The 13424-nt window shown below is 45.3% G+C and overlaps 1 protein-coding gene across 8 annotated transcripts in view; it reads left to right on the top strand.

The window, feature by feature from the left end:
* Positions 1 to 13424, top strand: part of Csad (cysteine sulfinic acid decarboxylase) — a 33024-nt gene that overhangs the window by 8638 nt on the left and 10962 nt on the right. For 6 of the 8 annotated variants that reach the window (XR_010049291.1, XM_003476264.5, XM_013159213.3 and 3 more), the window contains exons 2-7: positions 10438 to 10574; positions 10971 to 11097; positions 11182 to 11272; positions 12161 to 12267; positions 12667 to 12782; positions 13228 to 13307. Coding sequence is in view for 7 of the 8 variants with exons in the window: in XM_003476264.5 (XP_003476312.1) it covers positions 10449 to 10574; positions 10971 to 11097; positions 11182 to 11272; positions 12161 to 12267; positions 12667 to 12782; positions 13228 to 13307 (647 nt within the window). In the remaining variant the exon portion in view is untranslated. Of the gene's footprint in view, positions 1 to 10046; positions 10202 to 10437; positions 10575 to 10970; positions 11098 to 11181; positions 12268 to 12666; positions 12783 to 13227; positions 13308 to 13424 lie in introns of those variants that run through there. The other 2 variants (XM_013159215.3, XM_013159217.3) reach the window with 2 other exon arrangements.

Raw genomic sequence — 13424 nt, 5'->3', positions numbered from 1 at the left:
ATCGAACTCATAACCTCGAGCTTGCCCAGCAAGTGCTTATGCCGCTGAGCTAAAATCCCCTGCCCGGTGATGTCGCTTTTGATCATTTGGATAAAGTAGTATCCACTAGGTTGCCACAGTTAAAGTTACCATTTTCCCTTTGAAGTTTTTTGTTTGTTTTAAGACAGAGTCTCTCTATGTAGTTTAGCTGGCCTTGAAGTTAGTTATGTAGCCCAGGCTGACCTCGAATTCACAGAGATCCTTGTGCCTCAGCCTCCCAGGTGTTGGGATTACCCACATATACTACCATGTCCAGGTCTTTGAAGTATTTTTAAGAGGAAAAAAATATTGCAACATAGTTCAGAGATAAAAAGTGAAGCCTTTTCAGGTTTTTGTGTTGTTAATGATAGATTTTAGGGTTGTGCTGAAGGACAGAAAGTTATAACATCCTTTGAAAATTAAATAAAAAGGTTAAATGAAAAAGACCAAGGGCCAGGATATTAGCTCAGTGGTAGGGTGTTCCATTAGCTGGCAGGATGCTCTGGGTTCCATCTCCTATCACATGCACACGCATGCATGGATGGACACACACACACACACACACACACACACACAGAGGAAAAAAAACAGCTAAAGATCAGTTAGACTCTGGTTTGAGCAACCAGTAGGAGTGTGCTATGCACCCAGCTGGAAACCTGGAAAAGAAGGGTGGGTTTAAATGAGCTGTTTGGGGTTGGGAATGACAGGTGGCTTTAGGGTTCTGGGGCTCAGGAGAATGATGTGAGACTATTGCATTACCTGCATTCGGCCTGGCAGGGGAGAGATTACCTGGTGACATGTGTGGAGGGTAGAAGAGGTGGGAGACAGAGCCTGGGGGACACTAGCATTTTCAGGAGGGCAGAGGAAGCCAGGTATGCTCAGAGAGAGGGACCGAGCAGGAACATTTCAAGAAGAAATGTTGAAAGAAACATTTCAAGAAGATGTGGCACATGCTGTCAGATGGTTTCGGAGGGGTCACAGAGGATGAAGATGAGCTGTGTCCGTTAGGTCTGGAGGCAGGGCAATTCTTGGTGACTGTGATGGAGGAAACTGCATGGTACTGGACAAGAAAACATGAGAGAAGTAAAAATGGTGAGTCGTGATACCTTTCCAGGATGTGAGCTGTGAAGCAGAGGTGGCTGGGGGATTGCTGTGAAAAATGAGCAGTATAAAATGCTGTGAGGCGGAGGTAGAAGATGAGAGTTGAAGAAATGAGAGGGTATAATGAAGAGATATCCATGATGGTGGCACTTACGTGTAATCCTAGTAACCCAGCAGGCTGAGGCAGGACGACTGCAAGTTCAAGGCCAGCTTTGGCAACTTAACAAGATGACACAGAATAAAAAGGGCTTGGGGCGGGGGCTGGGGATTTAACCCAGTGGCATAACAAGCGCGAGGTCATGAGTTTGGTCCCCAATACCAAAAAAAAAAAAATAAATAAATAAATAAAAGGGGGGCTTTGTATATAGCTCAGCAATAGAGCTCCTCTGGGTGTGTGTGGGTGCCCCTGAAGGAGAGAGAGAGAAAAACTTTGTTTTTTATTCCTTTAATTTTTTGACTATTTATTTATTTTTTATTTTTTTGGTCTTTTTCGTTTTTATCGGTACCAGGGATCAAACTCACGACTGCCTGCTTGCAAGGCAGGCACTTATGCTGCTGAGCTAACCCCCAGCCCCAACTATTTATTTATTTAAAAGAATTTTTTACCTGTATATGAATTGTTTTTCCCCCTCATCCCTTACCCTCCCTTTATCCTCTCCTCCCCTCCCCATTTACAAAAGCTTTGAGAGGAAAACCTTAGAGCAGTGGTTCTGATTCACATACCTACTGGGCCAGGGAGGGGGGTGCACACATGAGCTAGGATAGACTGAGGTGGATCAGAAAGCAAAAGCCCCCAGGGCCTGTGCCCAGCCGTCTCGGCAGGAGATTTCAGTCCTCATCCACTGCCATAGGCTTTTTGGTGCCCTCTTGCAGAAGGGGCACACACCCTCATCCTGCTGTTCAGGGATCAGTGTGTGACTTAACAAAACATGCTAAAATGCCAAGTTTGAGAGAAGTTTTAAGAGTGAGTATTGGGCTCCTCTGCTTTTGTCCTTTCCCCTTCACCATAGTAGCATGCCCCTGACAGGGGCTGTTCTTTCAGCCTGGAGCTTGGAATAACATATCATGAGTCCGCTGCAGTTGTTACCTCTACCACTGCAAACCAGCTACTTGGTGGCTGAGACAGGAGGACCACAGTTTTAAGTCCAGCCTAGGCAGTTTAGTGAACTCTGTCTCCAGATTAAAAGATCTGGGCTTTAGCTCAGTGGTAGAGACCTTGCTTGTCTCTCATGAGACTATGGGATCAGATCCCCTAGTACCTCAAAAACAAATAAGCAAAACTGTACTGGGATATCTTTTTCTTCCACACAGCTGGGGCTCAAACCTAGGGCTTACATCTGCTGGACAAGTTCTAACCCACTAGCTTCTTTGTGCCCTGAGATATCATTTGCCACCCCTCAATTTTAGAAGCTGAACAGCATGCTGTTTTGGGGAGGGTGAGGGCACAGGCATTTTCATACATCAGTAAAAGCTTAATGGATGCTGGTAACCCTTATATAACCTAGACATGCAGATGGTGCTGGTGAAAACATAGTCATGGCTATCAGTAAGGATGTGAAGAAAAAAGAACCCCCATGTCTTGCTGGTGGGAATATACACTGGGGCAGCTACTTTGGAAAATAGTTTGGCTGTTCCTCAAAAATGAAACATACAAGCCAAGTATGGTTAAACATTCCTGTAATCCCAGCACTCAGGAGGTGAAGGCAGGAGGATCACTGAAAGTTCAAGGCCAGCCTGGCTACACAGTGAGTTCAAGTCCAACCTGAAATGCATAGCCAACCCATGTCTCAAACAAAACAACAAAAGTTGAAACATAGAGTAACCTTATGACTTAGTAATTTTTTTTGTCTTTTTTTTTTTTTTTTTTTTTTTTTTTTTAATCAGTACCGGGGATTGAACTCACGACTGCCTGCTTGCAAAAGCAGGCGCTTATGCCGCTGAGCTAAATCCCCAGCCCCATGACTTAGTAATTTTGCACTGGGCTCTACGCAGGAGAATTGAAGACATACATCCTCCCAAGATCTTGCACACAAATGTTCACAGCAGCATTCATACTAGCCAAAGAATGGAAACAATGGAAATGCCCATGAACTGATGAATGGATAAATTAAATGTAGGTTATTCACACACTGGTATGACTCAGTCATAAAATGGAAAGGCACACTGACCTGCTACAGCCTGAATAAACCTGGAAAACGTGTTAGATGAAAGAGGCCAGCCACGAGACACCATATGCTGACTTCTTTTATGTGGTGCATCCAGGCAAATCTTTAGAAATAAAAAATAGTTAGTGGTTACCAGAAGTTAGGAGTGGAGGGTACAGAACTCTGTCCTGGGATGAGGAAAATGTCCTAGAGTTAGTGACAGTGGTTGCACAGGTTTATGAATATTGGAAATCCCCTGAATTGTACACTGTAAAGGGATATATTGGGCCAGGGATATAGCGCAGTGGTATAGTGCCTGCCTGGCAAGTGAAAGGTCATGAGTTCAATCCCTGGTACCAAAAAACAAAAAAGAAAACAGGATATACTTTGTGCTATGTAAATTATATATCTCAGTAAAGCTGCTAAATTTCAAAAAGAATGAGGAAGCCCCCACACACACATATAAAATCACCCGTATTTTGTTAACTGAAAAAAAGAATGTACAGAAGAATGATAATGTCTTTTGTGTGAAAAGGGAGAAATAAGAATATCTATTCATATTTATTAAAATGTGAATCAAGGCAAGGTTGTAGCTCAGACAGCATAAGCACCTGCCTGGCAAGCGCAAGGTGTTGAATTCGATTCCTGTCACCTAAAAATAAAAATTAAAATAAAATAAAATGTGCATTAAAACCTCTGGAAGAAGCTGGAGATTTAGCACAGTGGTTATATGCCTGCCTGGCAAGCATAAGGTTATGAGTTCAAGCCTTGGTACCAAAACAAACAAAAAGAAAAAACAAACAACTAGAAGGACATCTAGGGAACTAATAAAAATGGTTAGCTGTTTGAGTTATAGTGAGAACTGGGGATGTGGGGTGGTGTGGGAATTGGGTTTATTACACTTTTTTCTTTTGGTACTAGGGATCAAATTCATGACTTGCCAAGCAGGTGCTTGTGCCACTGAGCTAAATCCCAGCCCTGGGTTTCTTGCTATATTAATATTTTTGTGTTTGATTTTTGAACTGTATGATCTTAGAAGCTCCAAGTATAGCTTCTTGTGTCTGTTTATTAATTCAGGCTCATTATTGCCGTGTCTTCTGTGTTTTTTTTTTCATAAGAACTTGGGTGTCATTTTTTTCTGAAATATCTTTCATTATTGATGTTCTTTTTTATTTTTTTGATGCTTTAAACAATTTATTTAACTGACATGGACTTCCATTTATTTAACTGAAGTGACTTCCATTTTATTTTGATACACCTTTTCCCCATGGTGATTTACAGGATCTTCAACCAAAATAAAAATTTCATAAATATTTGTCCATTTGGGTATATACCTACACAATACCTCAGCAGTATCTCTTAGCAAGAAAAACACTGAAGAGTAAAGACCTGACACAGTTAACTAGATAGAATGAAAATCTGCTCCAAATGTTTGTTTCTGAGGTAAGGGCACCACACCTGTTCAATTAAGAAAACTATCCTTATAACACAGAATGATTTTTTTTTTTTCTTGCAGTACTGGGGATCGAACTCATGACCTTGTGCTTGCCAGGCAGGCACTTATGCCACTGAGCTAAAAGAATGACTTTTTTATTTTAAAGTAGGGCCTAGAACCCTTAGCCGCCAGTTAGGTACCTAATGGCCGGGCTCCATCCCCAGCTTATGTTGTGAATCCATAGGGAACAGATTCCAACAACTCAGGCTCCTTCCCATTGGTCCTCACAAAGTGCGCTTCCCTGGGCGGGGCAGGCTGGTGCTTTAGTTGATCTGGGTGCCTTTCTCTTTGGCTTCTTTCTTTTTCCTGATCATTTTTCTTGACATGTTTCAGGAAGCTATTGTGATTCTTTGCATGTTTAATATGCTCAATACACACATGAATCCTCTTGGCTTAGTATCTTTCCCTTAACTTGCTTGTGTACAACAGTGCCAACAGCACGCTGGGTAACATTGTAGATTCTTACTGTTTTGCTATGGTAACACTTGTGTGGCTTTTCCTTTGCACAGTACCTATTTCCTTAATGTTTACAATATCACCCTTTTTGTAGATTCACATGTATGTGATCAGAGGAACAACTCCATGTTTTCTAAAAGGCCTAGAGAACATATACTGGGTTCCCTTCCTCTTTCCTTTTATGTTAATCATTTTGACAAATTACTGGAAAATGGTAGTTCAGGCTGAAAGGTCTTTATTATTATTATTATCATTATTTTTGTGTGTGGTGCTAGAGATCAAACCAAGGCCCTCCTACATAGTAGGCAAGTACTGTACCACTGAGGCTTTTTGAAGGTCTTGCTGTGTAGTTTAGGCTGGCCTTGAATTCACCATATAACTCAGACTGGCCTCAAACTCACAGCGAGCCTCCTGCCTCAGCCTTCTGAGTGCTAGAAGTACAGATGTGTGCAGAATGAGTTTTGATGGCTTCGATCTTTTGTATAAAATTTGAGAAATGAGGGAAAATTTCTGTGAGTCAGTAATTCAAAAGGTATGGACATTTTTTTTTTTTTTTTTTTTGGAGCTGAGGACCGAACCCAGGGCTTCCAGCTTGCTAGGCAAGCGTTCTACCACTGAGCCAAATCCCCAACCCCGGTATGGACATTTTTTGAAATAGCCACTAGCATTTGAGAATTTCAGCCGTCAGCTGGAATATAGAAGTGTTGCCAGGTGGTATTGCATTTCTGGCTGAGTAGCCACTACTCTTCCTCTGAAGACAGTTACTAACTTTATTACAGTCCTGGGAATTCTCTCACTTGTCTCCATATTAAAATGAGAAAAATGTGATCCTCTGATCGTCTGTCCTTTGCTTGTTACCTGGTATCTGTTTTGTCTTGAAAAGTCTTTGGGGCTTCAATGGTCTCAGGAAATCTTGGATCTCCCATTGTCCAGAACTGATACTATAATCTGCCTTGGGTAAGGGAGACAGGAGGAGGAGAATGAGAGTCTGTTCCAAATAGATTTTCATCTAATCTCCCCAAGGTGGACAAATAAGCAAAGAGCCATGAACAGAATTAGGAACTTCACATTGGTCCCCAGCTGAGAAAATGCTAGTAGGACCAAGAAATGTTTGTTTTGTTTTGTTTATTTATTTTTAATTTTACTAGTGCATGTGTTCAGTTTGTGCAATTTGTTTGGTTGTAAAATGAACAAGTTTTTTCTGGCTTATGGGATCTCTAGCCCGTATTTGTCTAGCCACAAACTTCCTCATATCTTTTCTAACTTTGTATATCCAACCTAAATTGCATGATCCCTTATTTTACCCATTGTCTTCCCAATATGTTGAACTCCCTGGTCCTACTGTCCTTCCACCACCCAGCCAGCCAAACCCCCATCCAACTGGCTCCTCTTTGTCTCACCAAGTTCACCAGGTGGATGATACTAGGAAAAACCATCCACTGAAGCCAGGTGTGATGGTGCATACCACTAATCCCAGCATTCTGGGAGGCTGAGGTAAGAGGATCAAAAGTTCTAGCCTGTTCTATTTAGGAAACTTAACAACTTGGCAAGACTCTGTCTTAGAATAAAGAAATAAAAAAGGGCTGGTGATATAGCTCAGTTCTGTCTTTTGTGCTGAAATATAAAAAATAATACAGCAACATAAAATTTCAAACCTGTATCATTATAAATTTGTGCTCTATGTACTTCTTCCAGTTAAACACAGCAGATTACATATATAACATCTGCCACCACTCTTTCTAAAAGCTCACAAAGATTACACCAGCAAGAGTTTAGATCCAGAAAAATAAGGTAAATGAGAAAAGAGATAAGAGGCGAGAGAGCTGTTAGTCATCATTGAAGACAGAAGGCGGCGGCAAAGTGGTACTTGGTTTGGTCCACAGCAGGAAGTCAAGGCTGGTACAGTGTATCTGCAGGGGCCCAGTGGGAGAAAAGCTAGTGCTTTGAGAAGAAGGCTAGAAGGATCAGGAAAGAGAGCACTAGCTCTGTTGGAAAGTAGAAGCAGGACACAGTTAAACAAAAGGATATGACGTAAGGCAACAGAGCACGACGGTTAGAGGCCTCAGAGCCAGACACACTTGTGTCTCAGCCCAGCTCTGCTATGTACTAACTGTGGGACTCGTACAGAGTACATGGTATCTCTCTGGAAGTCAGTTTCCTTCTTTAAGTGCTAGTAGGAAGTTGACCCTAAACAGCTGTGAAGATTAGCATAGTGTCCTCTAAGTACAGAAGGTGTCGTATGGTAAGGACTGAAGTGGGACTCATTTTTTGTTTGTTTTTACAATGCCAGAGATGGAACCCACTAGCCTCACACTAGCAAGGCAAGCTTTTTACCACTAAGCTGCATCCCAGCCCATAGGGCCTATTTATATTTATATTTTTGTGGTGGTGGGGATTGAACCTGGGGCCTTTGCACTGAGTTACATCTCCAGATCTTTTAAAATTTTGATGCAGGGTCTCACTAAGTCTCTAAATTGCCTTTCCTGGGCTCTATCTCACACTCCTCTTGCCTCAGGCTCCTGGAGTGCTAGGATTACAGTCTTTTTTTTTTTATTTAAAGATAGAAAAAAACCCAAAACAAAGCAGTAAAAGGGTACAAATAATACAGAATTTCAAGAAAAAAAGATACAGTAAGAAATCACCAGTTAACAGATCACACATTGTCATCTCAGAAACAGTTGTCCAAATTATAAAATTAAAGCATACAAAGTGGACTTCATACAGTGAGATTGCAGACAGTTCTGTTTAATGATCCAACAAAAACTTGGTAATATGGTTTTCTATAGGGTTACAGTCTTGTTCCATCATACCTGATTTATTTTTATGTTTTTCATATACTGTGGACTGAACCCCAGGATACTCTCCCACTGAGCTATCTTACCACCCATTTTTATTTTGAGACAGGGCTGGCCTTGAACTCACTAAGTTGCTCAGGATGGCCTTGAACTCCGGTCTCAGTCTCTGAATAGCTAAGATTACACACACATGCCACCAGGCCTGGCTCCCCATGGGCGAATCTGTATTGGCCTCTTGACCTCTACCATCATCAGGGGCACTGCCCTGATTGCTTGGGAAGGACTGGCTTCATTCTCAAGGCCTGGGCTGGTGCTGCAGTTCTCCTCAATCCCACCAGGCTTCCTTCAGCTGTCTTTCCTCCTAGCATGAGTCCCAGTAGCTGTAGCTGTTGCCAGTGGACTGTGTTTGTGCAGCCCACCTGTTCTGGGTCTCTCCTCTTGGACAGAGTCCTCCAGACCTGGTGTTTTCCTGTCAGTCCCCACCATCCCTGCTGATGGGTGGAACCCATCCCAAAGCTCAGCTACCCCCGAGTCTCACATTCGTGTTCCCTTCGTGTCTCAACAGAACTCTAGGCCTGACTTTCCCCTGTGACTATCTATAGTCCCAGAAAGCCTCCACTTGGACAAATATTTCCAAGAAATCACTGTTTCATTTTCCATCTAGTTTTTCCTTTCTGGATTCGTATTTTAGGCATACTGTTTTCCCAGTCACCCAGGCACAAAACTCCAGTGTCACTGTTGACTCTTTTCTTCTCTTTCAACATAGATTCTAAAATATGCCCATGCACTGGGTCTGGTGGCACATGCCTGTAATCCCAGCACTTAGGAGGCTGAGGTGGGAGGATTGCTGCAAGTTTGAGACCAGCCGGGGGAACACAGTGAGTTTAAGGCCAGCCTGAACTTCATAGGAAGACCCTGTCTCTTAAAACAAACAAACAAACAAAAAAACCACCTTAAATGCAATTCAGAGAACTACCTAGCCTGTAGTTGCAGGTTCTTCTGTGTGCTATCCTACCCACCCTACCCTCATGCAAGTGTGGATCATCTCTTCCTGTTAATTCTCCTGCATCCTGCTACTATAAAGCAGTCCTCTGAAAGTACCCATTTGATCACATTATTCCTTGACACAGAATCTTCTTGGTGACTTCCCATTTTCTGTAGGTTAAAATTTAGATTCCTTAGCCTGGCTGGCATGTAAGACTCACCACAGTCTCAGGCAGCTCTGCCCACTCTGCAAGGGCTCCCATAGTCCTGCCAGTGGCACCTTCATTGACCCCAGGACCAGCTTTCCTCTCTTGCCCTGAAAGGTTACAGCAGACTGATCCCTACCCTGCATGCTTTTTTCTCCCTTTCATCTGTTCTATTTCTCTTGCTTGCTCTTGAGACTCTGCTTCCATCCTGCTGTGGGTCTTCCTCTTCAGTTTCCTAGCTTAGCTGAATTTTGAGGATACAGGGTGTGAATTCAGACCTGCCCTGGCCTGTAACTGCCGTGCATGACCTGTATCCTCAAGAGACAAGAGTACTTGGTACCAGCCTAGATGGCCCAGGATTTGTGTAATAAAATCCATCCTCCATCTGATTCTTTCCTTCCTCCTCTAGGAGAGGGCCTTAGAAATCAGGACAGTTGGGCTGGGGATTTAGCTTAGCAGCATAAGTGCCTGCCTTGCAAGTGTGCAGTCGTGAGTTTGCTCCCCAGTACTAAAAAAAAAAATCAGGACAGTTGTGAAGACTTTGGGTTGGGGTACAAAAGATATTGCCCTCTAAGGACTGCTTAAGTTGTTTTATCTGAGTCAGGCTCCCTCCCCCAGTATCCTGGGCAAGCTGCTGGACCTTGTCCTCCAGATGTCTCCCGTGCCCCACTCTGGGTGCCAGCATTCACATTGGTAGCCCCTCTTCTGTGCTGCACACAGGCCCCCTCCCCGTCTTGACCTTGAGGTTAATGTGCTACCTGCCCTTTTTTTTGCCTTTCTTTTGTTCCCTTCTCTTCTTCTGTCAGCTAATGATTACTCTGGGAACTTAACCTACTATCCCTGTCTCAAGTCTGTGAAAGTTCTCTTTTGGGGGCAAGGGTCATGGGTGTTATGCCACGGCCATGTGACAGCTGGCTTTTCCTCACTCCCTCGGCTGTCTGGGTCCTTGTGGTCTGGGAAGCTCATTGTGTACCTTGCCTGAACAGAAACCTGATCCTATAGGTAAGCTTTTCCTCGCTGCCTCAGGAGGACAGTGGCCACTCAGTCCACCTGCTTGGCATTAGCTGCCTTTTCTCTCCTGGCTATTTCTACTGGTTTCCCTCTGGATGTTGTCCCTTGCCCTTATCTGTGCACTGAAGGGCAGGACTCAGCTGCAGGCTCTGGGCCCTCTGGCTGGTTGGGGTGGAAGGTGTTCTTGTTTAGGTACAGCCTGAGTAGGAAGTGTCTCTGCTCTACAGATTTTATCCTAATGGCTGACTCAGAACCACTGCCCTCCCTCGATGGGGACCCAAAGGCTGCAGAGGCCTGGCTTCGAGATGTGTTTGAGATCATTATGGATGAGGCTATTCATAAAGGGACTAGGACCTCTGAGAAGGTATGTCCTTGCTCCCTCCACCTGCACACCAAACCTTCCCTTTTTCTTGAAATCCTGGCTTAGAACTTTTCTCCTTTGATGTGCTGTTCCCTAGAATTCATCCCTGTCCCTGTGTGTTTCAGGAATTTGTATCCTGTCTTACACTTTTTACCTTCTTTTTTTTTTTTGTCTTTTTCATTTTTTATCGGTACCAGGGATCGAACTCACGACCGCCTGCTTGCAAGGCAGGTACTTATGCCGCTGAGCTAAATCCCCAGCCCCTTACCTTCTTGTAATGCATCACTTCCATAATGTTCTTGAATTGTTAGAAGTACAAGTTGGTGATGTCTTGAGCTGTAATTGGGGCAACCATTCCATAAGGTGTGATGTTCCTGAATCCCTGGCTTTTTCTCCTAGGTCTGTGAGTGGAAGGAACCTGAGGAGCTGAAGCAGTTGCTGAGTTTGGAGCTGCAGACCCATGGCGAGGCACAGAAGCAGATCCTGGAACACTGCCGGGCTGTGATTCATTACAGCGTCAAGACTGGTGCACTGTGGGTTCTGGTGGGTGGATTCTGGTGTTTGCACCTGGCTCCAAGCTGAGTTCTCTTTTCCCCTTCCCCTTCTCCAGGTCACCCCCGGTTCTTCAACCAGCTCTTCTCAGGGTTGGACCCCCATGCTCTGGCCGGGCGCATTATTACTGAGAGCCTCAACACCAGCCAGTGAGCCACCCCAAAACTCCTCCTTCCATCCCGCAGAGGACTTAGGTTTGCTGGGAGGTGGCTCAGGGGTAGGAGAGGAGATTGGTTTTTGCCCCTGTTGTTTTCTGGGAATGTCTGCTGGCAGTATTTTCTGTTCTGTCCTTTGAGCTTCCATTCTTCAAGTTTCTGTGGCCTCCTGAGCCTGGGTTTTTCTCATCTGTGCTTGCCACTGCCTCTTTCTGCTTCTCCTCCTCTTTTTTTTTTCCCTCCAAAAAATTTCCTCTGTTGGCCTAGAAGAATCTATCTCCCACCCACCCTATTAGTCTGTTCCCACAGTCAGCTCATGAGTTGTTTCTCCTCTGCCATGTACCTCTTCCATGCCAACCTATGCAGTGAAATGTAAGATGAAATAAAGCTTTCATCTCTGAAAAGAAAAATTTCCTCTGTATTCTCAAAAAAGTGATTTCCTTCCTGCAGGCTTGAAATCCAGCAAGTCACAATCCTCTTTGCCCAGCCTTATAATCTGTGGGTTTGTGAGGTGACCCCTGCTCCAGAGGCCACTCCGTCTATAAACCCCAGACTGTGGCCAGCTTCCCAAGTCCAGAGCAGGTTCCGGCTCATGTTGGTAAATGGAGAAGCAGTCAGACCACTGGTCTCTGCTGGATGTAGGCAGCGGGGCAGAGGCTCAATGCCGTCATCTTCAGATCCAGCCACCTCTAAAAGCCACACCTGCTGGCCTGGCCTCCCGGCACAGAGCGCACTTGCCTGCTTCTTTGTCACCAGCTAATTCTCGGCTGGGACCCTTCCTTCATTTTTCAGTGTCTCCCCTTTCTGACTCCTGTAGTTGAAGGGCCTGGCTTGGAAGTCACTCGTGTCTCTTTGCCTTTCTCATCGGTGCTCTTCTGGCAGGTACACATATGAGATCGCCCCTGTGTTTGTACTCATGGAAGAGGAGGTGCTGAAGAAACTCCGGGCCCTGGTGGGCTGGAGCTCTGGGGATGGGGTCTTCTGCCCTGGTATGTGAGAAGGAAGGGGCCTCTCTTAGGCCTTCTCAGGGCTCCTCCTCCCCATGGTTCTTTTGCTCTAAGCAGTGGGCAGGGAGTGGTGATTTCTCTCTTTCCATGGGCCCAGGGCCAGACCACAGAGCAGGCCACCCAGTCCCCTTTATCCTTGTATTTGCCAACAGCCACTGGCATGTGTGGTTGAATGCCTTCTCTCAGGGTGGGAGGCATCTCTTGGGACAATACTGTGGTGGTCAGGAGGACCTGCTGATCTTGGGCCATTGTGGGTTCCTGTGCATTTGTATAACCCTGAGATTCACAACGGGGGAGCCAGTCACCCTGCTGCTTTAATCGATGTGTGAGCCCCAGTCCTGATTCGTAAATGCTCCCTTTTGCCATCCTTCCCCGTGACAGGTGGCTCCATTTCTAACATGTATGCAATGAACCTGGCCCGCTATCAGCGCTACCCAGACTGCAAGCAGAAGGGCCTCCGGGCACTGCCACCCTTGGCCATCTTCGCATCAAAGGAGGTGGGGAAGAGAGAGGTGCAACCCCAGGCTCCTGATTCTAATCATGAGGCAGCTCAGTCAGAGACCCTTCAGAGCTTCCTCCTGCCCCTTTCCACATCCCTAAGTAGATGCGTTTCTTTGCAGTCAGGGAGCCCATGCACACACTGTCTTTTTGCCTTCCAGGTGGGGGAGGGCAGGGGATTCAGAGTGTGGTCTCTGCCCATTGCATCAGTGCTGCCTGGGAGCATCTAAGAGACGCGGAATCTCAGGCTCATCAGAACTGAGTGTGCCTGTGCGTGTTAGTTAGCCTCGCAGGCACTTTCTGCACATGCACATTTAAGAAGGCCTGGCCTGCAGGTCCTGTCTACTGCAGCTCACACTTAACCTTTACCAGTCTGTCTTCTCCTTGTTGCCTTCTTGCCCCTGGCCTGGGTCTTGCTAACTTGCCCTCTGTATTCTTCCACAGTGTCACTACTCTGTCAACAAAGGAGCTGCTTTTCTGGGATTTGGCACTGACAGTGTCAGAGTGGTCGAGTCTGACGAGAGGTGAAAGTCCTTCTGCCAACATGACCCTGACCTTGGCACAGTATACCTTCCGCTGCTGAGAGGATGCCTCAGGCCAGGCGTCCTTGTGACCTTTTCTTCCTGCAGAATTGCCACTCC

This window comes from Cavia porcellus, unplaced genomic scaffold, assembly GCF_034190915.1.
Source record: "Cavia porcellus strain 051 isolate PalLab524CR breed Dunkin Hartley unplaced genomic scaffold, mCavPor4.1 scaffold_8, whole genome shotgun sequence".
In the NCBI taxonomy this organism is placed as follows: domain Eukaryota; kingdom Metazoa; phylum Chordata; class Mammalia; order Rodentia; family Caviidae; genus Cavia; species Cavia porcellus.
Note: the sequence above shows the minus strand (reverse complement) of the source record. Positions and strands in the feature narration are given on the sequence as shown.